This window comes from Hyperoodon ampullatus, assembly GCF_949752795.1.
Source record: "Hyperoodon ampullatus genome assembly, chromosome: 19".
NCBI classification, from domain to species: Eukaryota; Metazoa; Chordata; class Mammalia; order Artiodactyla; family Ziphiidae; genus Hyperoodon; species Hyperoodon ampullatus.
Window position 1 is genome coordinate 12,067,476 of NC_136932.1, and position 17,250 is coordinate 12,084,725.

General features: G+C 38.7%; 1 protein-coding gene across 1 annotated transcript; it reads right to left on the reverse strand.

Moving 5' to 3' along the window:
• Nucleotides 1-1,294: 1,294 nt before the first annotated feature.
• Nucleotides 1,295-15,345, reverse strand: POLG2 (DNA polymerase gamma 2, accessory subunit). Its single transcript, XM_079725117.1, has 8 exons — nucleotides 14,245-15,345; nucleotides 10,255-10,381; nucleotides 10,035-10,140; nucleotides 8,999-9,172; nucleotides 7,982-8,122; nucleotides 5,684-5,764; nucleotides 3,368-3,468; nucleotides 1,295-1,492 (listed from the first exon to the last, which is right to left on the reverse strand). Exons 1-8 carry the CDS (start codon nucleotides 14,804-14,806, stop codon nucleotides 1,327-1,329), a joined length of 1,458 nt encoding a protein of 485 aa, XP_079581243.1. The 5' UTR covers nucleotides 14,807-15,345; the 3' UTR covers nucleotides 1,295-1,326.
• Between the last annotated feature and the right edge of the window lie 1,905 nt (nucleotides 15,346-17,250).

Consider the following 17,250-nt stretch of genomic DNA (forward strand, 5'->3'; position numbering starts at 1 on the left):
GCCCAGACAATGAATTTTTAAAAAGAAAAATAAAGCCATAATATCATTATTACACCCAAGGAAATTCTCAATAATTCCTATTATCATCTACTGTTAATTTTTTCAGGCTTGAGAATGGTTAACTTAACAAAAGATCCTGAACTAAAATGTTTACAAATGAACTGATAGCTGCGATCTGCTTCGAAATAACATAGAAGGGCGATGTGGGGTGGATGAGGCAAGACTGGTCAAGGGTTGATGGTTGTTGGTGCTGGGGTTAATTATACTATTCTGTGTATGTTTGTGTTTGAAATTCTCCCCAAGAGCAAAAAATAATAACCAAAAAATAAAGACCTACTAAGTAAAGTCAACTCAGACAAGCCAGCCAAGCTTTTAAGACATTTTACACAAAGTATCAGAATTTTTGTCAGGTTGGTAATGACAACATAGTTAACACAAACATAATCAGCACACAAAAGTTTAAAGATTTCTTATAAACATATCTATTAGAATCAGACCTGAAATACACTAATATTAGATTATGCCATTTAACATTTATTTTAGCTTGCTTTATAAAAGTCAATAAATGTTCTCATTTTTAAAATTTTAGTTTTAGGTTAATCTTTGATATTTGACACTGTATATAAAGACCCTTCTTTCCTGATAACAAAACCCATTTCAGAGAAGACAAGACAGTACTGCCCCAAGGGATAAATTGTTTGATCCAAATTAATCATGATATTCTCATTCCCTTGGACAATGACTGGCCTAGTAATGACCATGTGATTCAGTTCTGAGAAATAGAATAAAATGTAAATAAGTCTTCTGACCGGGATGTTTGGGAAAGCTTTTACTTTCCTAATTAAAAACAGAAGAGACTTGGCTGGCTAGCTTTTATCTCTTTGACTTTCTTCCTAACTCGAATGTGGCTGAGAAGGCTAGAAATACATCTGCCATCTTGTGACCAAGAAGAGACAAGTATAAAGATAAGAGCCAATATACTAAAGATGGTGGAAAGACAGCCAAGAGCCTTGCTCCCTAACTACTATAGAGGAAACAATGACACCAGCTCTGGACAGTCTACCCCCTCGATTTCTTGTTATGAAAGAAACAAACTCCAATTTGCTTAAGCCAGTATAGCAGTCCTTTTGTTTCTTATAGCTGAACATATTCCTGATACCATGAAATACATCAAGAAATATAAGTAATAAAAACTGAATAAAAAAAAGCACCAAAAAATCCACTTCTGAGTGCAAAGAGGCTAAAAAAAAAATACTAATAATAATCTCAGTTAAATAAGACAACCAAATTAGGAAAGGAGAATATTTATTACACAAATATTAGAATCTATACATTCTTAGCTGATGATATATATTTAGTTAAAAAATCTTTTACTTTGGATATATGCAACGTTTCCTTCATTGTGGTGTCTCTGCTTCTCAGATGTATTAATCCATTCTCCAAAGTAGCTTCAGTAATCAACACTGTGAAGAGGATACTCATTTCATCATATCTAAGAAAAAAAGGTAGTTAACCAAAACACATGAGCACAAATATAGATTGTAAATTCACCACATTACCAGCTTTAATTACTCAGGAGCCAATGCCACCTTCAAGAGTCACAAAACTCAGGGACTTCCCTGGTAGTCCAGTGGCTAAGGCTCCAAGTTCCCAATGCAGGGGGCCCAGGTTCGATCCCTGGTCAGGGAGCTAGATCCCACATGCTGCAACTAAAGTTCCTGTATACCACAACTAAAGTTCTATAAAAAAATAAAGAAAGGAAAAAAAGAGTCACAAAACTCAAAGGCAGGGCTTGAGAACTGAACCCAAAAATATATTTTTCAAGTTTCTGAATCATTTTCAAAGTAAAATTTTTAGAAAATTTCTGACTTATTGTAATAGCTGGGAAGTCATAAAAGAAAAGAAAATATAAGAAATAAACACTGGTACCTCAACACACCATTTGGTATGATCTGGATGAACCTCAGAATAACCTCAGCCTTTTGGTATTTGGATACAATCCAAGAAAACAATTTTAGATGAAACTCTCTTATAATACTACTATAATATTAAGATCTAGTGTACAACAAATTATACCAAAAACCATGCTAAATATATACCTTAGTACACTAACTTACAGTTTCTAGTTTAGCAATAACTGAATATGTTCCACACTGGCCTTCCTTCTGTTTACCCAGTCATACTATCTCATTGTTTCTTTTCTTTTAGGACTCCACCAGAAATTATCTTATTTAGCTACTTGTCTGTTGTTTATTCTATCCCACTAGAATATAAGTGTCATTAAGAACAGGAAACTTTTCTGTGTTGTTTACTGCTGTATCAAAGTACAAAAAATATACTGGGTGCTTAATAAATATCTGGAGAAAAGTATCCTGGGACATAAAGCCTTTACCATGTAAAGAACAATTGTAACTTGATATTGTCCACATGACTCAAAGGATAAGATTTTAGAAACTGAGAACACTGGAAAGTTCAAGTACCACCCCTTCATTTTATATATGATAAAGCCATCAGTTGCTTTATCTATAGAAACTTATTTTTCTTCTGACATCATCTGAAAGGTATATTTTAACAAGTTACTACAGAACTGAGGAGCAAAACACTAAGCTTCACAACTTTTCACCTAAAAGATATGTATTCAACGTAAAAAACTAAAAAAATAACAAAATAAACCCAAAGTAGGGAAAAATGAATTATTTTATTAAAAAACAGAAGTTAATGAAAATAGCACGGGGTAAGACTAGAGACAGGAGATCAATTAGGAGATTATTTCAATAATCCGGTCAAGAGATACTGGTGATCTTAATAGGGAGATGTGGATGTGCGATACATTTAGGAGGAAGACAAGAGTTAGTGATGGACTAGACTCTGACAGTAAGGAAGAGGGAGGAGTGAAGGACAATATCTAGCTTTCAGTCTTGAGCAATCAGGTAAACAGAGGTGCAGATCACCGAGAAAACTAGTTCTCTGTCCTCTGGCATAGAATTACCTTCCACTCAGCCTGAGAATGAACAAGGCCAGCAAGGAAAAGCCACTCCACTTATGTTCCCTCAGTCCTGATTCAACAAATGTGTCTCATATAAATAATTCCACCCCTGATAAACTGATAAACTCAGGTACACATACTTCATGGTGTTAAGTCTTGAAGTTTCACATAGTATGTGCTTATATATACCTGATGAGTATTGTTTCCTGCTGTACCAATTAACTAAGGGTACGTGGTTGTGTAAACAGGAAAGTTAGGAATAATTTTGAATTATAGTATATATAGATATTTAGAAGAAATCTGTTACTCATAAAGAAACATCGTATAATCAAAAACTCTGAATAAATACATTTTTTAAGCAACAAAAAACACAATTCTTACTTTGAATAAAGTTGTTCCAATGAGGATGGCACAGTTTCCAAATAACCAGGCCACACAGATATTCCATTTTCTAATAATTCATTAAATAGCCCTTGACAAACCTGGGGAAAAGTACAAAAACTCTGAATATGAAAGAAAGAAAAGTAGCTAGAGTTATTACCCTGTTTTTATGAAACCACCAATCATCTTTTTCACTTTTTAAAGTGGGCATAAATCCCTTTAATTACATGATAATATTGTTGATAATTTTATATATTGTATACTTATAAATTGTATACTTCTTCTGAAGAACTTAAACACTGCAAAGCTGAATACTAAATGCAAATCTGAAATTTCTATACCAAATATAAGAATTTTTATTATCATGATTCATAATACAAATAAACAAAAGCAAAACAGATTCTATCAGAAAAAAACAGTCCAAAGGGCTATGTTAACTCTAAACTTATCTGAGACTTGAGAACTGAGCCTAAGGGTTATAATACGATGTCAGGAAGAGAAGGAAGAGCCATTAAAGGAAACTAAGGAGAAGGAGCCAGAGAAGTATGAAGAAAACCCAGAGAGTGGTGTTCCTGAAGCCAACTAAAGAAAATGTTTCAAGAAAAGAATGATTGATTAGTTTCAGTGGAATGCTGGAGACAAAAGCCTGATTGGAAACACAGAGGTAATGATGAGTAAATAACATAGGACTCTTTATTGTTTTCTTAAAAATGGTGAAGCAAGAAAAAGAAAAATTTAAAACTCCCTTAACAATCTAGAACTAAAATTCTAAAGCAGAATTTCTCTCATTGGCACTGCTGATACAGGATGTTTAGCAGCATCCCTGGTCTCCATTAGATGTCCAGAGCACCCTTCCCCACCTTCTGACAACCAAAAATGTCCCCCCAAATGTCCCCAGATATTACCAAATGTCCCCACGGGGAGGGAGAGGGGGAGGATGGTGGGATGGGGTAGGGGTGCGAGCCTGAGCTAGATTGCTGTTTCTCAAACGTAAGCACCAGAATCACCTGGAGGGCTTGCAAAACACAGATGGCTCAGCCTCACACCCAGAGTTTCTGATTCAGCAGGTCTGGCAAGAATTTGCACTTTAACAAGTTCCCGGGGAAAGACCACAGCGAAGTAAATGGGTGTTAAGGTACAGGATATTTTGGGGATAGATGAGAATATAGATATTAATAAATCTAAGAAATTATCAGGGAAAAATAAATATGAGTTTTAGTAAGTTTAGTTTTGGTTGCCAGTAGAAAATGTGCTCTAACAGAAGGTAGAAAAGGAGAGAAAAAGTTCTAAGCATGATAAAGTGCAGGTGAAGACATGATGAGGAAATAACCCACAAAACCTCTTTCATAGCCCAGAAAGTTACATACATAAGGATTCTCTTTGTCATACTGCTGAGGGGAAGTGTTAAAAACAGAATAAGACACTACTCTTTTGGTAAAACACCCAAGGCACAAAATACTACTAATATTTTTACAAACAAAAACAAAACCAAAAGGCCTGCAATGGTAATGATGAAAATCTAGGAAGCAGAGTTCTTCTTTGTCCTTCAAGCAAAAAAATCCCTAGGAACTTGGTACCTACCAGGGTGTTGTGGAGCCTCCTGCAATCCTGGGGGAAATGTGGAAATTAAGCCATTCTCTTCCCTTTCCCTGAGCTCATTATCCCCACCTTCCCAGACCCCTGCACAGGAGCCCGGGAAAGCCAGGTCAATCTTTCTAGTATCCTCACTCAGGTCCCTGGATGGGTCTGAGTTACCCAAACAGAAATGACTGCTGAAGGGGTCCTGGTTTTTCTTAACAGTATTTAATTTGACCAGATAGATTAGAAAAATAAAATAAGATTACAGATCTAGAACTTGTGCTTATACCAAAAAGTATCAAAAGTGTTAAGTTAAAAAAGGAAGAGGGTAAGAAATAATTCACTAGACATCTGTACAAATATTTTGATTACCAAAATTATGCATACTCATTTAAAAAAATGCAACTATGACTGGGCATGACATTAACAGCAAAACCCACTGAACTGTATTCAGCTTCTTTAATATAATATACTTCAAATTATCTGTAATTAACTGTAGTATTATTATTTAATTAAAATTCATTATTAATAGATGATTTAATAAAAAATTTAAGAATTCATTAAAAATGGATTTCATTTAATAAAAATTTCATTATTTAATTAAAATGTGTTCACAGTTCATTATTTAATTAGAATTTTAAAAAAAGAATCAAAATAAAACTTTAGATGGCAAACTACTCATTTACTTGGAATAACGGTTATAATTGAAATCATGACATTAAAACTTATTTAACCCACCTGTCTTAGTTCCACTGTTGGGCCTCTTCCCACATCCAAAGCAACCTTAATAGGGGCTAAACAAGGGTGAAGTTTAAGCACCTAAAACAATTTAAAGAAAAGGGGTAAAAAGGAGAAGCACTAATAAACATGAAGCTGTTTAAGCAGTTAAAATTTTCTGTGTGGAAATGGAAGCTAGCTGAGGTCATAAAAAATATCACATAATGATGTATCAACCATCTTTATTCAGCTGCTCATAGATTTCTCCATTCAGGCATTCTACAGACATAAGTTCACTTGATATTCTCCCATTTTCTGACAAATCCATTTTCTCTCAGTTGAAATGCCCCTTTCTGGCATCACTGCCTTCCCTACCCAGCCTGAGCCATGTGGCTTATCACTTGGACTTTCTCTTGCCAAAACCCATCACTCTATGAATTCATTCAGCCATTCAACAAACGTGAATGGCTACTTGGTACGAGAAACAATTCTAGGTGGTGGGGACAAAAATCCCTGTCCCTCATAATGCAGAGAAGCAGATAACAAAATAGATAAGTAAATAATATATTTGAAGTTGAAGGTGGTAGTGTTGAAAAAAAAAAAAAGAAGATAGGAAGTGCTGGCAAGGGGTGGGCTGGTGGAGGGTTGTTTGCTATTTTAAATAAGGTGGTAAGAGGGAATTCCCTGGCGGTCCAGCGGTTAGGACTCCACGCTTCCACTGCAGGGGGCGAGGTCTCTGGTGAGGGAACTGAGATCCCACATGCCGCATGGCGCAGCCAAAAAAAAAAAAAAAAAAGTACAATGGGACCATTAAAAAAAAAATAAGGTGGTAAGAGAAAGTCTCCTCTCTGAGGTGACATTTGAGCAGACTTGAAAGGGGATGGAGGGACAAGACGTGGACTTGGAGGAAGAGCGCTCAGACAAAGGGGAGCACTAATGACAAGGCTCTTGAGCTGGGAGCACACTGGGCATGTTCTAGAAACAACAACAGGTCTGTGCTGCTGGAGCAGACTGAGTGAGGTGGAGAGGAGCTGAAGGTCAAAAAGGATAATGCTCTGTAAAACACTTTAGGGGCTTTGGCTTTTCCTCTGAGCGAGATGAGGAGCTTACTGGGGTGTTTAGAGCAGTGGAACAAAGGAACGCGTACCTTTTAAAAGGGCCACTCAGTGCAGGGAGGTAGGGATGAGGGTGGCTTAGATCAGACTGCGAGCAGGGGAGGTGCTAAGACATGGTCAGATTCAGGGTATATTTTGAAGACAGAATCAAAGAGGTTTTGCTGATGGTTTGGATGTGCAGTATGTAAGAGAAAGAAAAGAAATGATCCCCCTTGTTTGTTTGCTACACACACCCTATAAATCCCAAACAATTCTATAAATGTCCACATCGGGCTAAACGAGCACTGCATAATAAATCACTATCTAGGCAGAGTGGTGCTACAAACTCATGGTGTCTAATCCCAGTTGAGCACTCAACACGTGAAAACTTTTGATTTGGGGAAGCTCCCTTTCCCATTCAAGGGAAATATGACGATTCTAAACTCTTGCCACTTAAACCCCCTACTCCTCCACATTTTAAGCGAATAATCTTGCTTCCTAATGCCCCAAGAAAATAGAAGATACGAGTAAAACTTCCTTCAAGCGCTAACCAGCTCCAGTAGCCTATATATACCATTGTTTCTTTCCACCCTGCTGTTTCAAAAAATAACTCCCTTTTCAAGACAAAACCCCCCACTTGTGTTCTTGATTCTGTCTTGGTCCTTCCCGTTTCTTCCAAAATCTTGCTCCATTAGGTACTTCATTTCTCTCCTATAGCTTCAACCCCTCCTCTCTCTTGATTTTGAGCCCATAAAAATGCTCAAACTGCACATCCTAAAATAAGCCTTTCCCTCGACGCAGACCCATGTCTAGCTCCTGTGATACAGTGATCAGCCACTTGAGGTCAGACCAGAAGCAGAGAGGTCAATACTACAAGTCTTGCTGGCCTGTTTTACTTACTCCTACTTAACACTCAGCTTCTGATACAAGCAGAAGCCATAAGTGAAAAGGCTCAGGGGCTAAGAATCAGAGACAGCTGTAAAGCTGCCCAAGATCAAACAGAAACGCCTTTGGGATTACCCAAGAGGGATTCCTTCTTCTATTCTGTGAGAACCTGCTTATTATTCCTGTGACCAGATTTTTTAAAAACCTGAAAAATAAATTACTTGCACTAAAAAAATTATTATTCAGAGTTTATATTAGAAACCAAGTACACTAACATAAAAAAGGGGAGAGAAATTTATATTTTTAATTTCCCAAGTCTATCTCTGAGATATCAAAGCACCTTTCTATGAAGATCTTTCTTTCTTGTAAAGGAGTTCTCTGTTAGCTGGAAAGAATCGTAGAGATATGCCAGCATGCCTCGGTCTAGATCTCCATTTATGGATAAGACAGAAGGAACCACATTTTTCCGTCCATCTCTGCCCTTCACAGTAAAGTAGAACAAAAATAAAGCATCATTTAGCAGAACGACCTCTTAAAATTACATTCTGCACTTACAGAATCAGAATACAAATTGATCAGTAAGTCTAGATAGACTGATGAAATTTTTAAAATTACCATTTGGCAACCCTCATAGTAATAATCGATTTGGGCAAGAATCATCAATGGATGTTGCAACCAGTAGGCCAGAATCTGGTGAGAAACAGGTTATTTACATAGTCAAAGTATCTGCCCACAAAAGGCTTATTAATTACTCATCAATTAACAAGGACAAAATACTTATCAACTTTACACTGGAGAAACCTGGAAGCATCATCTTAACCAAGCGAGAAAAGTTAACATCACCAGTAACAAGCCGATATGAGATGCACTGAGAAGAGGGTAGCACCATTTCTGTGGCATTCTTAGCAAAAATACATAAATCATGAGGAAACATGAAAGAAACTCAAACCAAGGGACATTCTACAAAGTAACCGGTCTGTACTCTTCAAAACTGTCAAGGTCATGAAAGACAAGGAAACATAAAAGGAATTATTTGAAGGAGATTGAGGACACATGACAACTACATGAAATACGGGATCCTAGATTGGATCCTGGACCTATAAAGGGTAGATTAGAATGATTGGTTACATCTGAAGGGTTCTGTGGATTTGAGAATAATAGCAGATTACTGTTACTTTCCTGATCATGATGATTGCATTCTGGTTATACAGGTGAGTCCCTGTACTTGAGAAATGCATACTGAAGTATTAAGACGTCATGGGGCACCATGTCTACAGCTTATTCTCAAATGGTTCAGAAATGATCACAGTTAGAGAATCTGGGTAAAGGATACATAGGCGCGCAAGGTAAAACATACGTGTAATTGAGCTACATTTTCAGGATACATGTGTAAAAGTTCACGATCTCCTAGATTCCACAGGGTTTCTATTGGCTCCTTTCCCCACGGAAAATTGTAGTAAAGTTTGTTTCCTTTTTGGCCCGCTTCATCCTGACAATCACTGCTGCTGAAGTTAGATGGGCTCACAGCAAACTGGAAAAGAAAGTTTGTCTTTTTAAGTTATTAAAATAAACATTAAAAAGTAAAGTTGCCCCCAGCAACTGAATGAAACTGGTCAAGTCCCAAATAAAAAATTGTTAAGTTTAATTAAATATGAGTGAATATACTGTTACAAATAGTGTTTTTTAATCTGAAAGAATTACACAGAAAGACTGTTGATGCTATCTAGCATTTCTGTGGTCAATTAATAAGAGGGGAAGGAACCATGAACTAAGTGGGATAAAGAAGAAAGTATCACATACTCACCATTCTCATCCTTCCTTATTTGTGATCATTCCATTTAGTTTACATGGGTGTTTGGAGATTTTGAGAGTTAGAGAAATAAGACAATGGCATGACAAAAATGCTTACTTCAACTCTTTTCTCTTAGGCTTACACTGAAACTTGACTGTAAATTACAGGACCATTTGACTAATATGGAGAGTTCATGGAGGTTGGAAGCAAAACTAACACAGTATTGTGAAGCAATTATACTCCAATAAAGATCTTAAAAAAAAAAGCTAAAGCTGTAAGACCGGGCAAGGGTCAAACTCTACACCAGTCAGGAATGCCAGGTGAGGGATTTGAACTTACCTAGAAAGTAAAGCCTTACCAACAAAAGTGTCTGAGCAAGACATCAACAGACGTCTTTACTAAAGTAACTTTGTTTTATGGAACAATGAAAATTATTACCAAGAGTTTTTTATATGTAGTTGTTAATTTATTATAGCTGTCTCTTATAAATATAACATAGCTACATCAAAATAAATTTCATTTATTGTAGAGAAGTATTACCTCTGACACACTAAGACAATTTGCCTAATCATTATTAAATTAAGGGTAATTATTGTAGTACCTTTCTCCACCACAGGAGTCGATGACGTAACCAGAAATCAAGCCACTGGCTCGCAGTTCTTGCTGAAGTAAACCATACCAGTGAAGCTTCAGTCTTTTCACCGATTCTTTGGATATCAGAAATATCAGATAATCATTTATTTGAAAATCGTATAATCTATCCCAAAGTGAAAGTGACTGTTTTAAATACAAGGTCAAGTTATTTCCATTTTTTTGTGTACCTTTTAACACCATCAGGTGTCTGCTTAGTATCAGAAACAGGATGAAAACACACTCCAATCTGAGCGAGGCCAAAAGGTAGCCTCTTGTTTATCAGATCCAGGTAATTAACATAGTGCTTCAAGGCACCTGTCAAAAGATAAATCAATCACTATATAAATCTATTTTATAAACCCAAATTGTTTTGGTCAATTTATAGACAAATTAATAATATAATGCTAACACAACAGTAAGTACAGTAGCATGGAGCTACTAAGGCAGATCTTGATTACCACTTAATTTTAGGTAGTTTCCCCCAACTTTTTAGTATGAAGATTTTCAAATCTACAAGAAAGTTGAAAGAACAGTACAATAAACATCTGTAAACCCTTAACCTAGATTCACCAATTGTCAACATTTTGCCACATTTATTTTCTATTTCTTGTTCACCCCAAAACATTTTAGCATGTACCTCCTAAAATTAAAAATATTCACTGTATACCACTATTACACCATTAAATTAATCATAATATCATAATTTCATCCAACTTATGGTCAATATTCTATTTTCTCAAATTGTCACCCCCAAAGCCATTTACTGCTGCTCTCTTTCTCCCTAATTAAGGTTAACTCACTGCATTTTATTAGGTCTCTTAAATCACTCTGAATCTAAAATATTTCCCCTGACTTCTCCCTCTCTAACTTTGCTTTTAATGATACCAATTTTTAATTTGAGAACAGGCCAGTCATAGATTATCTCACATTAGATTTTGTCTGAATTTGTCCTTATGATTTAATTTGGGTTAATCATTTTTAGCAGGAATAAATACTACATAGTTGATGTATATGTGCTATTGCATCCTAACAGGAGTAACACAGTATCAAATAATCCCACTTTTAATGAAACCAGATTTGATTACCTAGTTAAGGTAGTGAATATCCATTCCCCAACATTATCCTGCTCCCCAACAATCTTCCACCCAATATTTTATTTTATTTATTTATTTTTTAACGAAGGGGCAATCGTTTTCTTTTAATTAATTAATTAATTAATTATTGGCTGCGTTGGGTCTTCGTTGCTGCACGTGGGCTTTCTCTAGTTGTGGCGAGCGGGGGCTGCTCTTGTTGTGGTGCGCGGGCTTCTCATTGCAGTGGCTTCTCCTGTTGCAGAGCATGGGTTCTAGGCGCACGAGCTTCAGTAGTTGTGGTTCATGGGCTTAGTTGCTCTGTGGCATGTGGGATCTTCCCGGACCAGGGCTCGAACCCGTGTCCCCTGCATTGGCAGGCAGATTCTTAACCACTGCACCACCTGGGAAGTCCCACACCCAATATTTTAGAATCCGCTGATGAACCCTTGCTTGAATTATTATTATACCGAGGATCACAAAATCATAAAAAGGTGATTTTTCTATCCTATCTTTCCTTCTACATTTATTGCATAGCTCCTACAAAAACAAACTCTTTTCAACTCCTCTTTCTACCAGCAGCCTCAATTACTTAATTTTTTGTTTAACACTGTGGATTAGATTTTTAATTTTATTTAATGTGTTCTGATCCCATTACCATCAATATTTATTTTAATGTTCAATTTGTCCCAAACTTAGCCAGCGGGAGTCTCCTTCAAGCCAGCATCTATGTCCTTTTAACATAAACCCACTAGTCTTCTAGTAATTCTTTGCTTTCCAGCACCATAAACTGTGCCAAAGTCACTTTGTACTGTCCCTGCCCCATACCTGGAATGAGCCATTTCTCCAAGCACTGGTTCCTTTAGAAACCAAATTCTGGGTACTAGGTGTGCTCATTGCTATTGTCATCGCTTCTAGGCCCCTTCAATGAAGAAAGTTAGGAAATTTGTATTTTTTAAAAATCATGAATTCATACTGATAGTCAATTCAAATTTAACATTACAAAGTTTATCCTTGCCTTGTTTTACATCCTTTCTCTTTCAGTGAAAATCTTGGTTCCTAATAAATCTATCCGTTGGTCTATCTGCTTTATCCTATATGTGAAACAGCTTCAGAATTATAATTCCAACATTTCTACTTACAGTAAATCAGTACAATAAAGTTCAAGATTTCTTTGTAGTTCTTTATGCACTTAGATTATATCCCACTAAATGATAACACTGTGTTCAAAAGTTACTTGATTTGAGATTTCCACTTCTGGTAATAGCAGACAAGCTTGTTGATAACAAGAAAAACTGGTCAAGAAACTGAAAAAAAGAATCTGTTTAAAGACACAGGAGAGCTGTCAAGGCAGTAAGGACTTGAGGGTCCAAGATTTGGAGAGAAAGTAAGAACAGAGGTGAACCCAACATTTAGTGCTGCTTTTCCAATCTGAAGTAGGAGAACTAAGAAGCTGAAATGCTGAGCAGAGCTTCCTGACATCGTATGGGGCTAGGAAGCACAAAAATTGTAGTTCGAGGCTCTTAAGGAGGAGGGGCCCTGGAAAACACCCCAGCCTTTCACTAGGCACACTCAAAGGGCTACACTCTAGGAGTAGAGATGAAGCAAAAAGACTGAAATCCAGCCTCAATACACTTAATCCCGGATTGTATTAAGAAGATATGCCCTAGCTGCCTGCCAAAAGCAAAAGTAAACCCTCCCAGGTTGAAGAAAACAACGGCACCCAGAGCCTCAATTTATCTCTACAATTAACACACAAATTACCTATAAAATCGAAAGTCCAAATGACCAAAAGCCCGGAGTAAGACTGATAACAGAAACCGACATATCTGAGTTAACAGATATAGACTTTTAAGTGTAATTAATGTGCTCAAGAAAGTTGATAACAAGATGCTGGGGGGTGAGTCTAACATGTGTGTAATTAATCACAGAAGAACAGAAAAAAGAATGGGGCAGTAACAATATTTGGAGACATAATGGCTGAGAAATTTTAAAAACCGTTCATAAGTAGAGGCTACCACAATAGCTCAAACATGAAATAAAGAGGGTAAGGGCATTGGACATAGAAAGAAATGGCAAACTGGTACTCAGAAGCTAAAACACTAGACAACCAAAAATTTGGCAAGTAAGTGGATTTAAGTTTCTAAAGGCAAGAAAGTGTCTGGCACATCAATAAATGCTTTGATGAATCTAAGAGAGCTATGTTTCATTTTCTAATAGGGAAAAAAAGATTGATTTGTTTTGGGACATGGTAATGAGCAGTGATTTAACTTCCCCAAAGTAAAATCATCAGGGAATAATTAAAGTAGTACAAATCAAAACTGTCACGTTTACTCACCAGTTTAAGTGTACTTTATTTTATTAAGGAAATCTTTAAAAGTTTACAATATAGGTACCAATTTTCAGAGAACCATGGACACTGGTTATTTTAAATTACTTCCTAGTACCACTTAATAAAAAATGGCAAGGATAGCATTTTGCAAAGATGAGATGCTGTGGCAGCAAGTCTGTCCTGTAAAAATTCTGAATTTTTTTTTCAGAATCTCGGCTATCATGATCTATTTGACTTTGAAGGCATATTGTGCCCTACAAATTTCTGTGTATTCACTCAAGAATCGCTTATAAAACTTGATTAGTCCTATTATTCTGTCAATTCAAAAATTACCTTAAGGGCTCTTCAAACAACAGATTGTGTAGATCAGTTTTCGGTAAGAAAAACTGGGGGAGGGCATTTTCTTGTTGCTCTAGAAAAACGAGCTCTCGATTAGCCTACAGTGTGTAAAAAAAAGAAAACTATGGAAGTATTTATAAATATTTTAGTCCTAATTCTAGGGCCGCTCAATAAACTCCAAAGTTCTAGGGTTGCCTTGTGAAACTGAGAGCTTTACTAGAGCCTTGGGCCGGATTCTTTAAGGAACAATAACGATCCCATGAACCAGCTTTCTCCAAGGCAGCAACACTGTCAACAAACCCAACTACTTCAAGAAGACTGAGAACCACATAATTTCCTTTCCACGTGAATACAGGGCCAGCTGCAATCTGGGAAATCGAGCGAGTCTGCCTTTCCACCCCGACACCTATTTTGAAGCATGAAATCGTGAAGCATACCGTGAAGAAGGTTCCCCCGTAGTTTCCCAGAAGTTTTCAGTAAGTTCTCAAGAAATGCTCCTAGCTGTTCCTTACTCAGCTCTTTGTCTTGCAAGATTTCGCGTAGTGTTTCTGCAGAAACTAACCTGAAGGCGCTGTCCCCGGGCAGCGAAGGGTCTGGTTCATGGTGGAGGGCGTCTACCGGGAAGACCTGCTCCCTGAACACCACCACCGAGGACCACCATTCCGCCGCCAGGTTCTTCCGCAACTCTATACCCAAGGGGCCAAGGCCGGGGTGGCACCCGCTCAGAAGAGAATCTCGACTAAGCTGTCGCTTGGTGCCACTGAGGAAGCGCCTTTTCTGACAGATCTCTAGCAGCGCCTCGCTCTCCTCGCCGCCAGACTCGGGGCCTTCTCTCGGCTCGCTCACCGGGGGCAGCTCCGCGTGCGACCTCAAGGGCCCTACGAAGGAGCCGCTCCCTCCCGTCAACTGCTCCGGCTGCCCCCCATCTACTCGACTAAACCCAGACAATAGGCACCTGCAGACTTTCTGGCCGGCCCTGACGGCTGCACCATAGCGCATCGCCCTCGAGAGTTAAAAGTGCACAGTCTCCTATGAAGAGGCTAACATATGTGTAATATGGGTCCCGAAAAACCGCCACAACCTGGAGTAGGGGGCCACCTGCGCAGGCGCGACGGAAGTGTGCGTGCGCGCGGCCGGTCCCACCAACGGAAGTACGTCACTGCGTTCCGGCCGCTGCGCCACCGCCGCGTGCCTATCCCTTTCGCCAAGGCGAAGTTGGGCTTCCTTCCTGTCTCTTGCTTCCGTCACGTCCGGCTTCCTCTACTTGTTCTTTTTTTTTGTCTTCAACGCCGATAAAGATCATTCCCATCTACTTTTCACTATCCCGCTGTTGCCACTATTGAGTCAGCGTTACCTTCCCTTTTTTTTTTTTTCTTCGCAAATGAGACATCAGAATACTTCGGTGGGCTTCCCTGGTGGCGCAGTAGTTGAGTCCGCCTGCCGATGCAGGGGACACGGGTTCGTGCCCCGGTCCGGGAAGATCCCACATGCCGCGGAGCGGCTAGGCCCGTGAGCCATGGCCGCTGAGCCTGCGCGTCCGGAGCCTGTGCTCCTCAACGGGAGAGGCCACAACAGTGAGGCCCGCGTACCGCAAAAAAAAAAAAAAAAAAAAAAAAAAAGGGTAAAATAAAGACTACTTCGGTGTTCTACAAACTACCATTTAAATACACCTTCTCTGGGTTTCCCTGGTGGCGCAGTGGTTGAGAGTCCGACTGCCGACGCAAGGGACGCGGGTTCGTGCCCCGGGCCGGGAGGATCCCACATGCCGCGGAGCGGCTGGGCCCGTGAGCCATGGCCGCTGAGATAAATACACCTTCTCAGCCTTAAGTGTTCAAGAAAATAAACCTTGGTTGCTGAACTCTTTACAGTTGTACTCCTTAATGGCAGTTTAGAGACCCACGCCTTGCGTGCATCTCTAGTAAAATGCTGCCGCTGTCCTGCCTGCCCTCTCCTGGGAGTGCGCGTGAGGCTCCGACGAGGAAGGAGTATAGTCCCTTTACATTGGTGTTAAAAGGGATGCCCTGGGCCAGCAGCACCTGCATCACCTGGAAACATTGCTTAAAAAACAAGCTGCTGAGAAGGGCCCAGCAATATTTAAACTCTCCAGGTTAACGTGGAGGTACACTGACAACCAACCAACCACTCGTGTACAGAGTTGTTCTACCAGAGTACCCTTCTAAAAGGCCCTTCAAAAATAACTTGAGATTAAAACGGAGATCCAGGACTACGGAGCAGACTTCTGGCTTTATAGCTCCACTTTAACACTCAGAGCCCTTAAGAAAACTGTCCCAATAGTGTAAAGTGGAACAGCCCAGACGGAGGAAAATGGTTGATTCCAAAAGCTATGATTTTCACTTCCAGCTTTCCTTAAAGTGGCTAGGGAAACCTTGAAAGATCATCCCAGGTGGAAAGTACTCCACTGGACTACCAGGAAGAGACAGTTTATGTAGAGGGTAGCAGCTTAGCAATGAACAGAATATGGCAAGTTAAAATTCATCACATTTAAGGTGGTGTAGGACACGTTCAGAAAATCATTCCATACAAGAACATGTGAAAATGTTTTTAAAAAGATGCTAGTAAAACAGTACTGCTGGAAAGCAATTATATTAACTGCAAAGCTGGGTAACGTGTGTGTTTTCCACACCCCGGAAACACGAGAGGCCTAAACGCAAATAAATAAAAGAGAGAACGGGGAGAAAAATCACATTTATTAGTTAAGACAACCACAGGCTGGACACAACACACATGCTAAAAAGTGGACTGTCTTTTAAAACTTACTTCAAAAGGTAAATAGTTAAATATTTTCCAGAGCCCCACAATCATTTAAGTGTTTACAAATTAAAAGGCCCACGTTAGACACTGAAGAGTAAAAGATGTAATAAATAATCCAACCTACCCCAAAAGCTTCTTGTAAAAGTCATAATGAATTTGACTAATCATGCTGTTGAAAACTGTTCAATTACCAGAGCCTGAACCAGTTTTCAATGTATTAGTCCTAAAAATACCACTCGTTATCCTGCCCCAGGAAAATGTAGTTCAGTCTTACATTTTAGACGTAAGGCATTAACACCAATTAAAGCCTCACTTTAATAATCAGTATTTAAATGAAGTCTCATAAAGCCCTTTTCTCTTCTTGCAAAAAACACATACACCAGAGCTGCTGGGAAGACATTCAGGTCTTCTGGCCATCACTGAAAGGAAGTACTAAGGTTGGTGAGCCAAAGTTAAACCTAAAGCTACCCACTGGATCTTTTTAGCAATAAACCCACATTGACCCTAACAGAAGGACCTATATCGTAGTCTCCGTGCTTTTGGTGACATGGCTTTCCTCTAGATTAACCATTAATTTTGAGGATTTTTTCCCTAATGTTCATTTGAACATAAATACACCTTAAGAGTTCCCTGAAATACTGGACATTCATGACTCCCAGTGTGACTACAGT